Raw genomic sequence first — 22,692 nt, forward strand, 5'->3', positions numbered from 1 at the left:
TGGACCCAGCACACAACCCCGAGTCGCTGGCACGCCTGGGAAGGGTGGAGTCACAGCTCCAACACCAGGAGGCTGTCCTAGCCTCCACCTCAGCGGACGGTCGGCTAGCAGCACCAAGCCAGGAGCAAGAGCTCGCCACGCTAGCCGCCCAGGTCCAGCAGCTCACCATCGCTTTCGGTCAGTTCATCTCGCCGCCTGCTTCCCCGGACCCACCTCCACCAGCACCGGCCCAGCCTGGGTGCTCCCTGGAGCCCTGGGTGGGGGTTCCAGAACGCTACGCCGGAGACGCAGATGGCTGTAGTCCGTTCATCACGAACTGTTCCATCCTCTTCGCTCTGCAGCCCCACACCTTTGCCTCAGAGGATGCCAGGGTGGCGTTCGCCGTAAACCACCTGGCGGGCCGTGCCCGGCTGTGGGGAACAACCGAGTGGGAACGACGCACACCAGCCTGCTCCTCCTTCCACGCTTTCGCCGCCGAGTGCCGCAAGGTGTTCGGGGTGACATCACGAGGTCCTGATGCTGCTGGTGGTCTCCTGGCTCTCAGTCAAGGGTCCCGCTTCGTGGTCGATTACGCGATCGACTTCTGCACCCAGGGTCGACTGAGCGAGTGGAACCCAGCAGCCCAGATTGATGCGTTCCTGATGGGATTAGCAGAGTACATGAAGGATGAGCTAGTTTCCCATGACCTGCCCACCTCTCTTGATGGCATCATTGAGCTTGCTTGCCGTATCGACCGACGCATCCAGGCCCGGCAGCGAGAGAGGCGTCGGAGGCAAGTGGAGAGCCACCCAGCAACGCGTCTCCCAGGTTTCTCAGGGCCGCCAGCTCTTCCGGCCCGGAAGTGGAACCCACGAGAGAGGCCTCTCCCATGCGGGTTGGCCGGGCCAGCCTCACCCCGGAGGAGAAGGAGAGACCCCGGGTGGGGAACCTTTGCCTCTACTGCGGTCTAGCTGGACACTACATTTCCGGGTGTCCGGTAAAAGGGCCGGGCTAGCCAGTGAGGGAGGAGTTCCTGGTGAGCCACACCTCCAAATCCCCCTCCAACCTACGCCCCCTGTGCCAGGCTCGGCTGCTGCTGCCCCAAGGCTCACATTCCTCTTCCAAACCCGATTCAATTTCTCCCTCCCCTATTGGCCGGGGTCATGCAATGTCAAACCCGACGCCCTGTCCCGGCAGTTCCAGGAGGAGAAGGAAGATGCTGCTGACCCCGACACCATTCTACCGTCCTCCCATCTAGTCGCCACACTCACTTAGGAGGTGGAGGATAAAGTAAGAGCCGCCGCCCAGGACCAACCCGGACCCAGCGCATGTCCGCCCGACCGTCTGTTCGTCCTGCCTGACCTCCGAGGTTCTGCAGTGGGCCCACAACTCCCGGCTCACCTGCCACCCGGGGATCCAGCGGACGAAGGACGTCGTCCAGCGGACGAAGGACGTCGTCCAGCGTCGCTTCCTGTGGCCCTCCCTGGTGTGGACGTCCGAGGGTTCGTCAATGCCTGCCCCACCTGTAATCAGCACAAACCCTCTCTTCTTGCTCCTGCCGGTCTTCTACACCCACTGCCGGTTCCTCATCGCCCCTGGTCTCACATCTCTGTGGACTTCGTCACCGGTCTGCAACCGTCTAGTGGTAACACTAGCATCCTCACCGTGGTTGATTGGTTCAGCAAGATGGCTCACTTCGTGCCTCTGCCGAAGCTCCCGTCGGCCAAGGGCACCGCCAAGCTACTGTTGTATTACGTCTTCCGCCTCCATGCCATCCCAGTAGATGTTGTATCCGACCGGGGTCCCAAGTTCGCCTCAGTCTTCTGGAGGGAGTTCTGTTCGCTCCTGGGGACCACCGTCAGCCTGTCCTCAGGGTACCACCCCCAGTCCAACAGCCAAACGGAGCAGAAGCACCAGGAGATGGAGACGGCCCTTCGCTGCATGACATCTCAACACCCGTCGTCCTGGTCTGAGCAGCTTTTGTGGGTGGAATATGCCCACAACACCCTGACCAGTTCGGCCACAGGCCTCTCCCCCTTCCAGTCCGCCTACGGCTTCCAACCGCCTCTGTTCCCGGCCCTTGAGAGGGAGGCTTCCTGCCCGTCCGTTCAGGCCTTAATTCACCGCTATCGCAGGACCTGGACCCGGGCCCGGGCCGCCCTCCTCAGAGCCGCTTGCCGCAACTCCTCTGCCGCCAACCGCCGCCGCTCCCAGGCCCTGGAGTACCAGCCGGGCCATAAGGTCTGGCTCTCCACCCGGGACCTCCCCCTGAAGGTGGACTCTAAGAAGCTGGCTCCTCGGTTCATTGGCCCATTCAAGATCGAGAAGGTCGTCAACCCGGTGCCAGTGCGGCTCAAGCTCCCCAGGTCCATGCGCGTCCATCCCACCTTCCATGTGTCCAAGGTCAAGCCAGTCCGGGAGAGTGCTCTGGTCCCCTTGGCGCCTCCCCCACCTCCTCCGCGCTTCATTGACGGAGGTCCTGCCTTTTCTGTCCGCCGTCTCCTATGTTCCCGCCGGCGTGGGAGAGGCCTGCAGTACCTGGTTGATTGGGAGGGTTACGGCCCGGAGGAGAGGTCCTGGGTCCCTGCGAGGCACATTCTGGACCACACCCTCATCAGGAGGTTCCATCAGCGCCATCCTGACCAGCCCTCCAGACCGGGTCAACCCTCCCGACCGCAGACCCCACCACCTCTCTTGTCTGCGTCATCCAGCGATGTTTCAGAGGCGGAGGATGTTGACCCTGGGGGTCCCTCCTCCGATGAGGACGTGGCCCATTTAGCGGAGGACGAGGAGATGGACGGGGTCTCCGACTACTCCGATGAGGATCACGTGGCCCATTTAGCGGAGGACGTGGAGATGGACGGGGTCTCCGACGAGTACTTGCACCAGACTCTCCAGCGTTCTCCGGACTGATTCCCCGCTACCGACTCTGCCTCGCTCCGACCACGTACCCTGCCTGCCCCCCCGCCTGTCTTCTGTCGGCACTCCTCGTTATTGAACCTGACTGTCCCCGATGACGTATCCTGCCTGTCTTCCGTCTGCTCTACAAATATTGGCGATAGTGGCGCCGCCCCTAGCGGTCGCCTGCGCCGGAGCTCCGGTTCATTACATTTCACTGCATATATGTATGAAAGAATGTATATGTATGTAACAAATAAAAATTCTTGAATCTTGAATCTTGAAAAGACATTACCAAATATCCCTGCCTGTCTTTGTGCTGCAATTGGGTCCTAACCACACCCGTTACATTTTCAAGAGCTTCAGTAGCAAGATCTGGTGAAGCCACAATGGCTATCGCTGCCAAGCAGGCATGTGGATCGCCAACGTCAGGCGTGGGGAGAAGATTAGCTGGATAAAGAGCGGTGCATCACTTCAAAGTGAGATTAGTGTGTGAAAGTTGCATATGTTGATGGTGGAAAACTGTTGCTGGAGAGAAATGAGCCGTTCTGCTTTGTAGCAAGATGGAGGCGACAGCATGTGATACTAAAACAGTGAGCAGGTGGTAAGTTAAAAGAGAGGCAGATGAGGGTACTGCCATATATGTAGCAGTCACTGCATGCAAGCAGCCAAACCAATTGCCACAGCAACAAGTTTCTGACAACATAATACAACAGATAGATAGATAGATAGATAGATAGATAGATAGATAGATAGATAGATAGATAGATATGGTTGTAGTAGTGTGGAAGAAAAATGCTCATGAATGATATCACTTTACAACCAAGTGATGTCTAAATGCTAAGGGGCATATGTTTTTTTTAGTGATTACCTCAGGCTCCTCTTTATCAGGAGATCTTACATTCCTGCCCACAAATGGCACAAGTGTTTAAGCTGTTATCTGTGTTTGTTTTGTTTCGTAAAAGGAGCATTTGTGTAAACACTCAATGTATGCTTTCCCGGCAACTATAGCGTTTAATGTTTTCCTCTGTTAAAAGATGTTTTCAGTTGTCAATGAAGGCAACAGCGAATCACATGGCTCGTCTGTATAAAAAAGCTGACTTCTTCAAATGTAAAACTAGAATGGACAGCACTCACTGTTTTTAAGTGCATCTGTATCTTTCTCTTTATTCTGCAGAATAAATACTTTTAATACTCTCGTACTCTCATAGTTTTGGTCCCGATAGCGAAACAGGTTTACCTTACCAACCATGCAGTGAGAATAGGTTCTTGATTGATTGATTGATTGATTCGTTGATTGATTGATTCGTTGATCGATTGATTGACTGATTGATAGAGGCTTTATTGTCATTGCCTCTTAGAACACAATGAAACATTGTTCGTTCGGCAGCAAACATTCTGCAGCAACCATTCCACTCACCAGCATAAAAAATAAATGGCAAGCATTCAAATAACTCTATCTGATGATCCAAAATCCAAGAGCGACAGTAATCTCAGCCGCCTAGAAAGGCCATCACCTGTTTTTTTACGTTGTGGTATTAGCATGTCCAAAATAGAGGAAACTTTAGCCCTGCCCACGGTACGACCCTGACCCCTAAATGTCATGACCCACATAGTGAACGAGTGATCTGAGCAAAATATTTTAGTCGGGCCTGTGTTTTGGCGACACATGACCCCTTGTTTGCAAGCAGATAAGTAAATCATCTCCATATCGGATTAATGTGCTGCCATTAATGAATAGAGAGAGAACACTGCCGGAGACATTCACATAAATTGTGGCATGCAAGTGCATGTGTAAAGTTTCCCTTTAAAGATGAAGCAAACCACGATTGTGAGTCTTCGTCTACAGGAATGGTAAAGAAAGCATATGCTAGCTCAATAACAGTATACATTTTGATGTAGCCGAGAGTTGAGAAAAATGGTAGTGAGATTAGCAACAACAGGAGCTCTGTGATGAACAGTATCACTCACAGCACGCAAATCTTGAAAAAAACACCACGAGACTCCATTTACTTTCATAACAGGCAGTATTTGTGTGTTGCATGGAGATGAGGGACAGGGTACAACAACTCCTACTTCTAAAAGTGATATAAATTCACGTTTTCCTTTAAATTCTCGATCTGGTTTAAACTAAAACACCTGTTAATCCGAAAACCCAGTTTTTCCATAATTGTAGTTGTACTGTATCTTTCCTATGTCTATCGACCATATATTTCGCGGGTCCAGTCCATTCCGTTGTTGGAGTGGCTTTCGTGCTTGTTACCCCCATTACAGTGTATGGTGGAACTCGAAAGAGAAGAACATGAGTTAGTCAATCAGATTATTTTCCACGTGTACAAACTTTGTCTCTTTAGTTATATCCAAATTATTTCAGACCTTTGATTATGTCTAATTATAATAATTATTTAATCAATAGCTATAAAATAAAATGCATACGTACATTTCTTTTTTTTCCGATCGATCTTTTTTTATAGCTTTACAGTGTGTTCAGGTCAAGGTTTACCATTGTTGTTTGTTTGTTGTCGATGATGTGCTGATGAAGAAGGAATCTCCGCTGACGTCAACTTGATTATAATAATACGTTTATTACAAGGAAAAACAGCATCAAACCAGACTTGCCATGGATGTCTGGGAGAGAACAGAAGCCAAATGCATTCTCTCTTGAATGAAGCAAGAGACTGTATTTTATACCTGTACAGACATAACTTAACACATCTGGTTCCAATACATAGGTCACAGTTCAGCACCTGTCTGACATAAATCTAAACATTTCCCATTCTCTTCTTACAGGGGCCCCTTCCACTTCTCTTCTCACATGGGTCCCAAAATAGACACTAATGTTGATGTTCTCCGTGTAACAATAGAAGCAACATAATAGAAGCAACATCTGTTAGTAATTATACTATACAATGGGCTCTTTCTTGGGAAACCATTGCACTTCTTCACCCCAAACATTCAAAACACCTCCAGACACTTCACCATGAAGGCTGACTACAAATTCACTGTCTCTAATCTCTAATTGTAATGTGATACATGCACACAAAACATACCTACAAAAACAACACAAACACTGACACACACACACAAAACCTTCTCTAATGTCCATTTTATGTCACACACCTTCGAGGAATTGCACAATTTGTGCCCTCTTCTGATAAACTGTGTATCCATTTATGACTTCTTGATAAGTTGAATTGTGTTAAGGAAATAATAGTTGACTTGAGAAAGGGTATTTTTCATGTGCAGTGGCCCTTAGCATAATTATCAGCACAGGGGATTCATCATCAACATCATACATATACTGTGTATATATATTGTATGTACATACACTGTACATATTAAATTGTATCTCCATAAAATGATTGATTGATTTTGTCTTTTTTGTTGGTCACATTAAGAAGGTGGTTTTCAATTTAAATAAAAAAAAAACGGGTGTGGTTAGGACCCAATTGCAGCACAAAAACAGGCAGGGATATTTGGTAATGTCTTTTATTTGTAGAGCGGACGGAAGACAGGCAGGGGGCAGGCAGGATACATCGTTGGGGACAGGCAGGTTCGATAACGAGGAGTGCAGACAGAAGACAGGCGGAGTGGCAGGCAGGATACGTGGTCGGAGCGAGGCAGAGTCGGTAGCAGGGAATCAGTCTGGAGAACGCTGGAGAGTCTGGTGCAAGCATCGAAGACAATCTGGCAATGGGTGACTGGTGAGAGAGGCATATATAGTGGTTAGATTGCAGATCTGGAACAGCTGTGCGCGCAGGTGAATAGAGTTGGGCTAATGGGACAGGTAAGGAGAGGGAGGGGAAAGTAGAAGAAGGCGGAGATCATGACAAAATGTTGGTTTATTATTATGTTTATTCTAGTTGCCATAGGATGACCCCACCACCACAAGTTTTTTGCGGGTGTTAGGAACACATGCACATTATTACATAGAACGGCTGTTTCCTTTAAAGTAAAAGCTAAAGCTATTTAATATGGGATTTTATTTATTTTACAAGTATTTTATATGGGATTTGAGTTTCTTTTAACTCACAACAATAAAGGTATATTGGGCATTGCATCCCCAGCAGCGCTTTGCGTGGATCAATTATGGAGCGGCTCTGCGGGGGTTTATTGAATAGAGGTACTCCTCACTTTACGACCGACCTGTTTAACGACCGTTCGGACTTACGACCAGATATCTGACCAGTCTGTACTTTGCGCGCATACAATACCGCGCATCATCATTCTCAGTCTCAGTCTCTTCCCGCAGTCTATCAGTTTTCACTACACTAGCGTTCGCAATCGCCACATGCCCTTACTGTGAAATAACTCAGATCCTCGCTTATTGACCAATTCACTTAACGACCTGGTCCTAGAAATGGAACTCGGTCGTTAATTGAGGAGTACCTGTATATAAAAAAGTTTAGCGTGATACAATTAAAGCTAACTGAGTACCCCTCCCCTTGGTGGTACAAAATGGCAACCTACATGAAAGAGACGGTGGCCACGAAACTTGTGAAAAATGCGAAAGGCCCTCTCTAGAGCCAATGTTTGCTTAGTCCATTCTGAGCTACTGTAGACGAAGCATGGCGGTGTAACATGACGGCCCCTGTGAAGCGTACCCACTCTCTATGTAGATTAAAAACGGCTCATTCTAAGGTAACTCAAACACAATGATTCTTATTTTCATGGGATTATACACTAATTGAAACATACTTGTGAATATTGTATTCCATTTCTGCCTAGTCTGTTCCGTAAATTCTACACACTGCACCTTTAACTCCTAAACAAGTCTAAATACTGGTCAGTGGAGAACACGGGAAACATCCGACCAGATGTTCCTTAATTAATGGGCTCCACTTGGCACCATGCCACAAATTGTACAATTGATTTCGGACGGGAAATCGCCATACGGTCTGGCTCTCTGACTCCCGCTCACTGAACCAGACTGATACAACACCGGGAGCCCCTCATCCTCCCTTTACTCTCAATGGCTCACAAAACTTCCAGCGACCCGTGACGCGCCGAGGAGTAGGGGGAGGAGGGGTCTGCTCCACTGCTTAAATACGCGCTTCTCGCGTTCACACGGACAGAAATACGCGCAGACGTCTTGTCACTCCCCCAGAGCCCATTGAACGACGTTTTACGCAGTTATTGTTTATTTTTGGTTAACCATGATTAAAAAAAAGTCCCTTGCGGAGAACGAGTTTGACATTCCAGCCAAGAACTGCTACAGGATGGTGATTTTGGGGTCGACGAAAGTTGGGAAGACGGCGATCGTGTCCCGATTCTTGAACGGGAGATTCGAGGAGCAGTACACCCCGACTATCGAGGACTTTCACCGGAAACTATACAGCATCAAGGGAGAGGTGCACCAGCTGGATATACTGGATACATCTGGGAACCACCCGTTCCCCGCGATGAGGAGACTATCCATACTGACAGGTAATTTGACGTTTTTACATTTACCAGATGTAATGGTTTAATAACATCTGAATTGGTACAGTTTAAAATGTGCAAGGTCTCTGGATTTTATTATCTGATAGAAAACTGATTTGTGCGCAATTACGCGCGTAACGGTCGCGTAAGCGATACTTTATTAAGCGGCAAAAAATACAAATCAATAAAAACGAAACAAAAGATCATGTATTTTTTTCTTCCTATTTCTCCAGGTGACGTGTTCATCCTCGTCTTCAGCCTGGACAACCGAGAGTCGTTCCGCGAGGTGCAGCGGCTCAAAAAGCAGATCTTCGAGACCAAGTCATGCCTGAAGAATAAGACTAAGGAGAGCGCCGACGTGCCGCTGGTGATATGCGGGAACAAGGGCGACCGCGAGTTCTACCGCGAGGTGCAGCGCGACGAGATCGAGCAGCTGGTGACGGGGGACGAGCAGTGCGCGTACTTCGAGATCTCAGCCAAGCGTAACGACAATGTGGACACGATGTTCCGGACTTTGTTCACCCTGGCCAAGCTGCCCCACGAAATGAGCCCCGACCTCCACCGGAAGGTGTCCGTGCAGTACTGCGACATGCTGCACGGAAAGTCTCTGAAGAACAAGAAGGTGAACGACGGCGGCGACCCGTACGGCGTAGTGGCGCCGTTCGCACGGCGCCCCAGCGTCCACAGCGATCTGATGTACATCAAAGAGAAGGCGATAGGGGGCTGTCAGGGAAAGGACAAAGAGAGGTGTGTTGTAAGTTAAATGCGCCCCTCCTCCTCCTCCTCCTCAGAAGAAGAAACAGATTTAGAAAAGAGAAGGAACGCTAATATGCGCTGGAGATGATTCATATAGATCCGCGATTTACAACGCGCCTCGGGCTGGCGTTCTGGCTGCGAACCTGCCAGGGGGAGCCTCTCGTCGGCGACACTGAATACCGCCCCCACCTCCCAAGACAATTTTTGCCTTTAAATGTGGCGTAGGTTCAAAAATCTTTCGAGATTTTCCCGGTGATGCGTGAAATGCGTAAAGTGTGCTGTGTTGATGTGATGCCTTTTAAAGATTCGGGAGGAGGAGGAAGAAAACAACAAAAGACTCTTGTCAAGGAGTGCAATGTTTGGACAAAAGTTGTTTACATTTGGTTATACATTTTCTAACTTGCTCATTGGTTTCGTTGCATTCTGAACAATATTTAGTTATTTTGAAATGTATATTTATTGTCAATGTTGATCTATTTTTTTCCAAAAATAATGAAATAAAGAAGAAAGAAAAATAAGTGTATATATCATAATCAAACAAAAATGCTACATCCACTGCCTTAGACCAAAGGAGTGCAACTTAAACATCATATCGTCATATCATAACAATCACGTTCTGTATATTGTGACTTAAAAGCCATGCACACAGTAAAACATTTTATGTGGGAAACAGCTTCAGGCTGATACTGCATTCTGATGATTTTTAAACCATAACAGACTACTGTTTGGCGCAACAAAATACAATGCACATCATAGATCTGTGGTGGTCAGAACACATTCTGTTTAAAAGTAAGTGCCTATGGCTCCTTCCAGGTCCATTAAAACAGAGGTCTGTTTCTAGCAACAACCGGAACAATCAATACATAGTTATAACACCTAACTTATCGTCACTTTCAAGATAATACCAGACTTGGTTGAATCCAGAGGTTTATTTTGCAATGCAAGTTCAATTCGAGATACAAAACACAAGCATGGCATTGCCAATACCAATACCATTTGTTGATACCATGCTAATACCATTGAGTTTACCCCAGTGGCAAACCTCCAGGTCTGAACGCATTCAGCTCTGGTAGTAGTAGCAACAATCACGGTAGTGTAGAACAATTAACTGTATACAGTATGTTCCCTCAAAAAACATTCTTCTGACTAACATGCAGGGCAGTATCTCGAAAGCTTGCTTACACCATAAGCAACATTTATGTCTGCTAGGATGGTAAACATCTCGGATCAAACTGTTCCTGGAAGCCAGATTGCATAGACCCTTATTCAGTGTATACATAATGATTACCCAATGTTCCTCATTAAAATAGCCAAAATGCCTGTTTTACTAGTAAATATGTGCCCATTCCCATAAATACGAAAGCCTAATATGGTTTTACCAGAGTGACTTGCTGCCTGTTGTGGCCACAATCAGTCCTTTAAGCCTGAACTCCACCAGGCGTGTTGGAGCTGCGTACGGGCAGAGTATGGTTTTTTTTTACCAGCTTCATCGCATGGCCTCCCAGATGTGTTGATTTTGTCGAAGAGGAGAAATAATTTGATTTGATATTTGATATTTGATAATAAGTTTTATTTCTGAAATACCACCAATGCTTTTATTATTGTGTGAAAAATAAATCTTCTGAAATCTGTGATTTCTGCTCATTCCTTGTTTAAAAATTACATAACATGTTGATCTGATTTTGTATTCTGATTTCAGATTTGTACTGTAGTCAGCCATAAATTACTTTTAATATATTGGAAATATGAGCTATAACTTTCAATGTTGAACTTGGTCAATGGGATGTGCTTGTACTGGATTGCATTACTTCTACGTACTACATGTATGTTTGTTCTTTGTATTTTAAACGGGTTTTGATCAATTAGAAAATCCAACAGCAGAGGAAAATAAACTTGACTAGGATTCCCTCAGTAGCTGCAAGTGAAAAGGGAAGAGCCCAGCGCCGAATCCCAGCACGCCCAGCAGGGAGCTGGAAATGTGACGTATGGAAGATCTTTTCCTGGTGTCGGTGCGGGGGCCTAAGTCTCTCTGCTTGAGACTCACCCCACATATGGGGTGAGGCCCGCGGTCCTGAGGTTGGGTTGCTTGGGAATACAATCAAAAGCAGATGGTAAACTGCATATAAGGCTAAATACCGGCTCATCATATCATAATATCATATATTTATATGATATTATAGGCTACTATATAAGTGTGGCTGAACACACCTTGGCAAAATTTGTTACACACACGCAAAATGACTAAAATGAGTAATTGTTTGCAACATTTGAACATTTTATTTGTCTTTCTGCTGAAGAAAAGAACAGGATTAAAAAAACAGTAGTAATTTGAAACTGCAAGTTGGGGAAACTGCAAAATTGCTTTCCGTGTCATGTTTTTAAAGAAACTGAAAATGAGTTTCTTTAAAAACATGTCAGGGGAAGCAATTTTGTATAAATTGAACATGCCGGTGATTTTGTTGAGATCAGTTTAAATGTAAATGCAGTTGTTGCACTGTGTTCAACACTCAGTTGTCAGGCTGCTGATATAGCCTTATTAAAGCCAGTGAAGCCAATAAACATATTTTTCCTTTGTTGTTTTAATGTGTTGTATTGTATGTATTGATCTTGCAGCCAAACCAAGTCTCAAAATATGCTGACAGATCCCTCTCAAGTTTATCAAAAAAGGGCTCCATAAGAGTATGGCGGTCCATCCATAGAGGAAATATTTTTCCAGATGCGCTGTTGAGATGGTGAACATTTAAATAGGAACCACCATTTTAATAAGAAAAACAGCAAACCTATGCTTTAATTAACCTATGTTGAGAGTTTTCTCTCTCCTGCCTTATTTTGCTTATAATGATCCGCAATCCCAGGAATGACACAGCACCTGTGTGTGGTACTCTTGGCCCATTGCCCAAATCAGCCTCTGCGAACATGTGGTCTCTTTCTCCTGGCTGAATATGACACAGAATTGTCCAGATGTTCACCCTGTACCAGGCTAAAAGTAAGGTGGATTCATATTAATTTCTCACCATTGGGATGGGATCCCTGCTGTGACAGTGTCATCATTGCCTCAACGTCAGAGAGAAAGACAAACGTACCAGCTGCATCACAATGTCAATATGTACACCCTGTACAGCATGCCTTACAGTACAATGATATAATGAGTGCAGATTATTCCAGTAATAGATTCTCGGGAATGTGTACGTGGTACATGGCACAGTCATGGCATGGTGCTTGCACTGCACCCTCACAGCAAGACAGCCCTGGGTTAGATTCCCGCCTGGGGAGCTGTTGGCACCATGGTCAGGTAGGTTTTCTCCCGATTATTATTATCTCCCGAAGCTTTCTATGTGGAGTTGGCATGTTCTCCTTGTGCTCACATGGGTCTCCTCCAACATAAAAAAGGACCCCAATTAGAAATATGCAGTACACTACCCTGTCCTGTCCCTGACCATGACTTGAATCCACCACCTGGAATTGGTCCCTGGGTATCCACCTAGTGAAGGCTGCCCATTGCTGCTGGCTGCCTCCTGAAGGAGGGACAACAAGGATGGAAGAAATGCCAAGGCTCAATTTCGCCAGCCACCACTCTCTACGTGTGTGGGTGTGTGTGGACGATACCACACCCTGTATGCGTGTGTTTGTGTTCCCACCTGTATGATGAATAAAATGATGATTGCTCTTCTTATTATACATTGCTATCCCATGTTAATGATATGGGATTTTTTTGTCTTGGGGGGCAGAGAGGGTGAATTTGACCAAGTGATTAATGTAAAACATTTTTGGATGTAATATTCTTTATATGTACTGTATATATAAATATATGTATATATACTTTATGTATTCGTTCTGGGTCAGAATGTCCATTTGCTATGATTTTGACCTTTTTATGATATGAATTATATGAAAATGAGAGCGACAAACTGGCCGGTCAGTTTGCCGCTCTCTTTTCAGTGGGCTACATGTGCGGCAGCCGCAGGCTCGTCATGGGCCCGATGGGTTGGGGCACGGTTGGGTCCGGGGTGGGATCCAGGGTGGAGTCTGAGTGGCTGCTGCCCGGCCTTCTGCACTCCTGCGTTGATATTGTTGTGCTTCGCCTAGCTCTCTCAGTACCGGGGGGGCTTACATCCAGGTGTCCTGCGCTGAGCACACTCGGCTACGTGGTTGGGCATTCGGGGCTTGTGGCTGTATGGGGTGTCTGGCCGGTGGTGGTGGGGCAGGTTTCACCCATATTAGTGGGTGGGGCGTTGGTGGGCGTGGGCGTTTCTTCTTGGAGGGGGTTTTTCTGCTTGGAGGTACTACTACTACACACACACACACACACACACACACACACACACAACGGCATACAGGTTACATACTGGTTACATCCCTGTCCTTTCCAGTTTTTCTAGACTTAATTTACTCTGTTTTGTCAATACAATTTGTCAATAATTTGTCGGACGTTTCTATGTTCATCTTTTTCCATGCACATGTTGTTTGGTTGTTTATTTGTCACACCCGTGATGATTCTCCCTTTCTGAGAGTCGTAATTAGTTGTTTAAACACCAAAACATGGCAAGATTGTTCTCCAAAGGCGTACAATACAAATTTGTACAATAAAAAGCCGTTCTCGTCATCAAACAGGTCGTCCACAGGACAGAGTTATTGCAGCAATCCTTGATGATTAAAGAATGAATAAAAAGTGGCATTGCAGGTTGAGAAGTAGAACTCCACTTGCAGACTAACTCTGTCCTAGATGCAATGACATACAAATACTCTGTGCTGTATGCCCAGCATGTTGACAGCACAGGTAAAAAAGAAAAATACATGTATATATATACTCTTTATATATACAGTGTATATATATATATATATATATATAAATATATATAGTTTCGTAAGGTATATTTATAGCAATATTACATAACTGTACATTTTCAAAGAGACATTTCCACTTTATGTCAGAAAGAACTTTGGATTGTATGTATGTATGGTGTGTGTGTGCTTGCACACAGGGTGCGTGTGATGCGTCTTGTGCAGTAGTGCATGCGTAGTAGTGGTAGTGTTTGTAGCTTGTGCATGTGTTTGTGCATGCTGCATGTCACTTCTGCTTGCTGTGCTTTGCTTTCAACTTCTGCCGCCGGCTAGCCCTCCTAGCCCGACATTACGCACTCGGTGAAAAGAGGGGCCGAGTGCGTAAGCCTCCTCCTGCTGGTATACAGCCTCTCCACCACCAAGACCCATGCAGTGCCTCCCAGCGGCCACACACGGTAACTGGGACTATGCAGTCCCAGGCTAAAATGTAGGGGATCGGGGAGCAGCAGTGGGCCCCATAGACGCGGTGCGCAGGCCCACTGGCGAGTGGACACGCCCTGGTGCCCGACAACCACTGTTCCAGCTATGGGTAAAATAGTGGGCAGATGGGGCTCCACCATGGTAGGCAACCTATCTAGGAGAAGGTCACTCCGAACAAAAACCACAGGCGTTGCTCGCGCCTGGCTCCGCACCGTATACCATCTGAAGGTGTGCAGCAAGGGCGGATGAAGGCTTTAAGCCTGAAACTGCCAGAGTATGGCTACGAGGAGCTGCGCCCCACAGTCATTATTAATGTGCAATGTATAGCTTCCATGGAGACACAAGACACCGATAATCCTATACTTCCAGCGGCGGGACTCCGCAAGAGCCACGCAGTGGATGGTGGTGCTGGTCCTCCCTCGGCAGGGCACTATGACGACTGGACCCCAAACCCTCTCCTCCGGGAAGGGAGGGTTCAGTCTGACCCCAGCCCACTGTCCAAAGCACTCTTGCGCTGTAGGAGGCCATGTATTATGGCAACCTACAACACAAAAACAGTGAGGGAAGAGACGAGGTTGGAAGAACTGGCACACTGTGTCGAGGAAAGGGGAGTGGAGATCCTGGCAGTCCAGGAGCATAGGAGAGTGCACACGGACCAGCCAATTAACCATCACAGAGAGGCGGGGTGCACGTTCATCACCTCATCTGCATGGCGTAATGATGCCCAAGCAGCAACAGGTGGCGTGGGACTCATGGTGAGCCCCCGAGCACGAAAGGTCCTCCGTAGAGTGCAACCACACACCAACAGGATCCTTAGTGCCGATTTCGAGGGAAACCCAGTAACAACGGTCATGAGTGTGTACTCTCCCACCAACGTGGCACTGATTGAGGAAGTGGAAAGGTTCTACAAGGACCTAAGAACAGCGATCCATCATGTGCCTGCTCACAACTTCCTAATAAACCTGGGGGACTTCAATGCAAGACTTGGACCGGAAGATCACCCTTCACGTACCACGACAATACCAACCGCAACGGAGAACATCTAGCTGCCCTCCTCACAGAACATGACCTACTGGCCGCCAACATACTGTTCCGGAAGAGGATGTAGTCTATAGTCTACCAGTATATAGTCCAGCGCCAGCTGGACTATATACTGGTAAGGAGGAAGTGGAGGAAGTCCATCTTGGATGCAGAGTCCTACAGCACATTCGACAACAGCTGTTCAACACCTACGACAGGATCAAAGGGGAGAAGATGTTGGAGAAGGTGAAGAGGGTGGAGGCAGAACATGGCGAACAGAGATACAAGTAGTCATGGAATGTCATAAACGAGATGAGTGGGCACAAGAGGGCGAGTGAGGGACAGCTGGCAGGCTGCAGCCCAGAAGAGAGAGTAACCTCCTGGTTCACCCACTTCAGGGATCTCCTGGGCACCCACCCAACAGTGGACAGGGCTGAGGAGGAGATACCTGCAGTCCTCACAAATCTCGGAATTGACGATGGCCCTTTACAGCTACGGAGTTTGCCGCAGTGAAGGCCACCCTGAAGCAAGGAAAAAGTGCTGGGCTGGACAGTATCCCCCCAGAAGCCCCTAAAAATTGTGATCTCGACAACATCATACTAGAGATCTGCAACCAGGCTCTGATAGATCCCTGTCTAACACATCCCGGTTCCCAAATCTGGAGATCTGTCTAAGCCAGACAATTATTGTGGCATTAGCCTGACCTGTGTCATAGCGAAGATATACAACCACATGATACTAAACCGGATTAGGGACGCCATTGACCCACACCTGAGGGACAACCAAAATGGCTTAAGAAAGGGAAGGACCACCGTAGGCCAGATCCTGGCCTGAAGGAGAATCATTGAGGAGGTGAAGAAGAACAACTGGACAGCAGTGCTGTCAGGAAAGCCATCAACAGGCGGAAGCAGGAGCTTGGCTTCACAATTACACCAAGAAAGTCTAGAAGAAACCCTGCTGTAGCCCTGGCAGACCTAGACTACGCAGATGACATCTGCCTGGGGTCTGACCGCGTGGAGCAGGCACAGGAACTCCTGAACAGAGTGGAGGTGGAATGTGCTAAGGTTGGCCTCAGGCTGAATGCAAAGAAGACTGAGGTAATCACCTATAACTTCCACATGGACCATCCGCCGATTACAACATCAGATGGCAACGCTCTGCGAGGGGTCAATGACTTCAAATACTTGGGTTCCTCGGTTAACTCCACAGAACAGGACCTTAAGGTCAGGATGGCACTAGCGTGGAGGGCCCTGAACGGTATGTCAAGAGTGTGGCGCTCGAATCTCCCAGGACACATAAAGCTGAACCTATTCCAGGCCACTGTGGAGTCTGTCCTCCTGTATGGCTGCGAAAGCTGGACCCTGACACCCACCCTGCAGAAGTCCCTGGATGGGTGCTACACTAGAATGCTACGAGCTGTTCTGAATGTGGACCAGAACATCCACATTACCAACAAGGACCTGTACGGGCAACTGCCAAGGCTCAGCAAGAAGGTAGCATCTAGGAGGATGAGACTGGCCGGCCACTGCCACAGACATCGGGAGCTCCCGGCCAGCAGGCTGGTCCTATGGGAACCAACGCATGGGCATCGATCGCGAGGCCGTTCAGCGCTTACGTATGTGGACGTCTTGGAGACTCCGATGGAAGCTCGTCTGAGGACGACCGAGAGAGATTGTACATTCTTTCCGCTTATAAATTACACAAAATAATAATAATCAGCATCTGTAAAGATGTTAGTCGTAAGTGTGTCACAGCCCCGGCTGGAACAACAGTGGCATTTACCTTGCATAGTTGTCCCTGGAGGACCATTGAGGATCAGTTAAGATCAAATTTCCACCAGAGTCTAGATCAAGACCCACTGGCTATGTGGAAGCCACTCTAGCAGTCTAGCCAGGTCATCTCACAATCTCTCCTATTCATTGTGTGCCACGACCTGCTGATATATGATGAAACCACAGTGTGGATGAATTAGTACATCCATTCACCCATCCACTGTCAAGGGGTGGACCTGGATGCAAATCTATCATATGATCACACACAGTGGCAATACAGCATTTCTAATATACGTAGGCTGTCTTTGGAGGGTAACCAGAACGATAGCAATCTACATATCGTTTTGGTTAATCAATCAATTCATTCATTCATTCATTGATGTTTTACCTCAGTAAAACTTAGTTGGATGGTTCGACAACACCATATGCAGCACGACATTGGGAAAACAAAGGAGCTGGTCGTGGATTTCTGAAAGAGCAGGAAGCCCCCGACCCTTGTTAACCATTCAGGGGAGGTGGGGGAGATGGTGGTCTCCGACAGTTTCAATAACAAACTGGAATAGACCCACAACACTGAGGCTGTCTACAAGAAAGGACAAAGCAGGCTGTTCTTTCTCAGGAGGCTCAGATCCTTCAACGTTTGCAACAGGCTCCTGCAGATGATCTCCCAGTCAGTCGTAGCCAGTGCACTCTTGCTGTTGTGTGCTAGGAAGGTCGCATCAAGGTGGGCAATGCCAACAGGCTCAGCAAGCTGGTGAGGAAGGCCAGCTCTGTTTTTGGGCTTGAACTGGACAGTCTGGAGGTAGTGGCAGAGAGGAGAATGAGGACAAGGATCATGGCCATCCTGGAGAACCCCTCTTATCTTCTCTACAAAGAGCTGAGGCTGATGAGGAGCTCCTTGAGCTACAGGCGCATCCCTCCATGGTGCACAACAGAATGCTTCAGGAGTTATTTTGTACTGACAGCATCAGACTGTTCAATATCGCCTGTGACCCCAGCACCTGTCAACTGTCACCCCTCCCCCCATCACAAGTACACAAGTACACAAGGTGTCCGCAAGGTGTCCGCTCTACAATGCAAGTGCATTGTAGAGCGGACACCTTGTCAATTAATCTGAAAATTATTGCTGTCTGGTTATATTGAGTATCAATATAACCCAATTAAAATAGTTTATTAATTAGCATGTTCGATTTAAACTATTTAAATAGTTGAGCAGGAATTATTCTGAGCTGCAGGGGCCAGCACTGTGGTGCGGTGGCACAGTGCATTGCACTGCTGCCTCACAGCAAGAAGGTCCTGGGTTCAATTGCCAATTGTGTTCTAGTGGGTTATCCTGATTATGGGCCTTCCTGTGTGGAGTTTATATGTTCTCCCCATGCTCACATGGACTTTTCTAAATATACCCCTACTAAAAACATGCACAAGAAACATCATCTGATCAGCAATGGGCACTAAAGTTGGTTCCAAGATGCTGTACGCTGCCCACTGTTCCTGGAGGAAGGACAAGCTTTGATGGGAAAAATGCAGAAAAGACATTACACTGTGTGCCGGCCCCTGTAGCTGCATGTTGTGGTGTGTATGACAATGAAAGATGAGATGAAACTGATCCAGTTTAAGAAATCAAACCAATTGCGTTAATATGCTCAGACCACTTCTGGTTATTGATGGTATTCAGACATGATTTGGCTGAGATTTGATGATGAACAAAACACATTATTTCCACTTTTATGGTTTTTCCCCATATTTCCAATTTAATGACTGGACTTTTTAAGGAATACAGCCCTAACTGAGATACATTACCTTAGCTACCTACGCAACTTACCTAACCTACCTTAAACAACAACATTGCTTAATGCAGGAAGGATGACCAGGAGTAGCCAACACCATTATAGTGATTTTATGATGTTATGAACTATATTGACAGTAATGCCTGGCCGCTTGAACCGCCCTCATAACTGCAGTCTCAATAGGCTGGACTTATCAAAACAATGGATAGGCCCTAGATCATTTAGGTCATAGTTAAAAAATGTTTCAACATTTCAATTCCACATCAAGACATATAGCAACACTGAACACACAGAAATTCAGAAGAAGACAAGTCATGAAAAATTGGATGATTTAATAAAATGAATGCATAAATTAAACACAATAATAAAAAAAAGAAAATTGTATAAATGTACTGGGCTCTCGACAAATATTTAAAGTTAAAGCCACCCTTCCTGCAGAGTTCTGACCTCATTGTGATTTGTAACTTGGAAGCCATTGACAATGTTTACCAGCATTTGACTGCTAGCTTGAGTTAATGTCCCTCTTGGTTAAACTCTAAACAGGAAGAGAGTCCCATGTGGGTCAGGGGCATGCTAATGTGTGGGTTTACGCACAAGACACTGTTGTATGAATAAGTGAATGTTCTAGGGAATACATGTGAGCCTTGATACCAAAGTGTGAAGGTATTGTGTGTAAATATTATTGCTGAAAGTACTGTCAGCTATTTGGTCAATGTTTAGCAGGAGACATAGCAACGCATAACCAGCTTGACCCTGGTTAAGATGTAACTTGCTGCAGGAAGAGTACAGTTAATATTTTGTTTGTTGTCCGTAATCACAGTCTGTATTGTATGTCTTGCCCCCATACCTTCTTGTCTAACTCCCTGCCAGTCTGTTTGTGCTATCCGTCTGTATGTCCTTCCATCTGTCTGTTTGTCTTTATCTGTCCATACATCTGCCTGTGTGTGTGCGGCTTGGTGTTGCCCCCTATTGTCGCCTGTGCGAACGATAGGGGGCGTAAACGTACATTTTAGTTTTTGTTCTTTTTTTGTTGTATTACCCCATGTCCTTTAAAAACTAATTTGTAGTGATCTCCTACGACCGCGATGCACTTGTGGATATAAAAAAGTCCCTGAAAGGAAAAATTGGGGAATTTTTATCCACAGATCCAGAGTGGCAGGGGGAGATTATACATGCCAACATTATAAATAAAGAAAATAGCATCAATGGAGTCGTTGTTCCATGGGAGTGCCGATGGTCATCAAAATAAGATGGAAGACCTTCGAGCAAGTATTACATTCCAACGGGACACAAGAAACTGTTGTGTCCTCTGCCTGACGGATACATGGCTGAACCCACTGGTGCCGGACCATGCCATACTTCCAGCCGAGTCCTCCTCCGTGTTGGGGGCAGACAGTTTGGGGGAATCAGCGAAATCCAAGGGTAGGCGTCTGCCTCATGATCAACAGAAGCTGGTGTAACCCCAACAACATCAAGACTCTCTCCTCCTGCTCACCGAACCTGGAACAGCTGACCATCTTATGCTGTCCATTCTACCTCCACCGGGAATTCAGCACGGTCATCATCACAGCCGTATATATTCCAACGCAAGGGGACACAGACACAGCACTATCAGACCTATGTGATGTTTTGTGTGGAATTCAAAACATAGATCCATGATGGTTGCTGGGGTCTTTAACAGGGCGAACCTTAAAAAAGTTCTGCCTAGTTTGCATCATCACATCAGGTGTACCACCAGGGGAGAAAGAACTTTGGACCACTGCGACAAACCGTACAAGAACAGATACAAGACCGTCTTGCTCCCTGCCTTCGGGAAATTGGACCACGCCACAATCACATTGCTTCCTGTCTTCAAGCCTAGCATTGTACGTGGAACGGTAGTGACGAGGGACGTAAAGCGGTGGTCACACCCATCAGAGGCTACAGGACGCAATGAGTGACGTAGACTGGGACATGTTCCAATCAAGTTCCAGTGATGTCAGCAAGTTAACAGACATTGTTATGAGTTTCATAGCCACGATAGAGAACAACATCGTTCCAATGGTGAAAGTTTGATATTTCCTTACCAGAAATCGTGGATCGATAAATCCGTCTGTGGTGCTCTGAATGCTCGCACGGCTGCTGACAACGGCGATATTTTATCCGGCAACATGGACAATTACGAAGTGGCATCCTTTAAATTGCGTAGGGCGGTGAAGGATGTTAAACGGACATACAGAGACACAGTGGAGCTACAGATGGAGCAACGAGACACCAGGCGCTTGTGGCAGGAGCTGTGGACTATTACAAACTACAAAAGCAGCCCCTCCCCAGCCACGAGTGTGGACGCCTCCCTAGCCAATGAACTGAACTTCTTTTATGCGCGGTTTGAGGCTGGCAACAACACTGCTAGCTGTGCAGCTAATTCAAGTTACACCGCTGGGGATGAGCGCACACTCTTAGTGTCTGAGCATTACGTCAGGAGGGCTGTGATGCGTGTGAACACCAGGAAAGCTGCAGCCCCAGATGGCATATCTAAGCGAGTACTGAACACCTGCGCTAACCAGCTAGCCCCTGTGCTCACAAGGATATTCATCGCCTCCCTGGCCGAGTCGGTGGTGCAGTCCTGCTTCAAGAGGTCCACCATCATCATGCTTCTCTATTATCTAGCCTGCTTGAATGACTACCATCCAGTAGCCCTCACCTCGGTGGTCATGGAGTGCTTCGAGAGGCTGATTAAGGATTACATCTGCACCTCCCTCCCCCGCACCATTGACCCGTTGCAGTTCAAGTACCTGGGTTTCCACATCACGGAGGATTTATCATGGACTATACATACTGCCACTCTGGTAAGAAATGCGAGCCAGAGTCTTTACCACCTCAGGCAGCTAAGGCAGTGCCCCAGGATCATGAAGGATTTCACCACCCCAACAACGGAATGTTCACATTGAGTTGTTGGGGCCATAAGGACTGTCAACGCTAAACTCACCAGGGGCCCCCACTGAGACACACACACAGGCCCCACTGCATTACTGTACTGCATGTTGCATACTGTACTGCATACTCTATCACTGTACTTGGTTATAGCGTATAGTGTTGTATTGCTGTTGTAGTTGGTGTTACTGTAATTGCTGACCCGTGCTGTTTTATACTGAACTGTATCTGTATCTGTAACTGTATCTCCACAAACACTACCTTACTTACCTTACATACATAATAGTCTATTCATTTAATTTATATTTTGTATTCCTACCATGTATATTAACTTTTTTTTATTCTTATTTTTTTTATTCACTAATTGAATTATGTTTTTGGAATAAGTTTGTTTAGTTGGTTGATTAACTAATTAGCTATTTTGCCAGTTAGCTTTTGACCAGTTATTACTTATTGTGCATAATCTCCAGGTGCGTTGCATTGTCATTTCACTACATATATGTATGCTTGTTTGTATGTATGTGACAAATAATCATCTTGAATCTTGAACCTTGAACACAATACTCCTTCCCTCCTCCTCCACACATTTTAGTCATGCAAACAAGACATGAGCTGTATGGAGTCTTGATATCCAAAATGGTGGCGTGCAGGACGCGGCGGCTCTGGTGGCCCCCGACACGTTTGCTATGTTTTTATTATTATGTTAGTCTTATGTTTATTTACAAGTTTAGCGAGTGCTAACCTCTCTTATAGCCGTCAGGAACTTCTAACCATCAGAATGGATTACACACTCCGCACTACTATCAGAGACAATTGGGTGATTGTGGCTCATTCCAGAAAACATTGCAAGCCTGGTTTTGTCTGAGGTTTCCCTGCTGCGGCTT

General features: G+C 46.8%; 1 protein-coding gene across 1 annotated transcript; it reads left to right on the forward strand.

Annotated features, from left to right (window-relative positions):
- Positions 1 to 8,033: 8,033 nt before the first annotated feature.
- On the forward strand, positions 8,034 to 9,061 carry LOC307245450 (dexamethasone-induced Ras-related protein 1-like; the record flags this gene model as incomplete). The annotated part of the gene is made up of 2 exons (XM_080021028.1): positions 8,034 to 8,304; positions 8,532 to 9,061. The coding sequence occupies 2 exons, from the start codon at positions 8,034 to 8,036 to the stop codon at positions 9,059 to 9,061; spliced, it is 801 nt and encodes a 266-aa protein (XP_079877154.1).
- Positions 9,062 to 22,692: the final 13,631 nt, after the last annotated feature.

This window comes from Zeus faber, assembly GCF_960531495.2.
Source record: "Zeus faber genome assembly, chromosome: 20".
Classification (NCBI taxonomy): domain Eukaryota; kingdom Metazoa; phylum Chordata; class Actinopteri; order Zeiformes; family Zeidae; genus Zeus; species Zeus faber.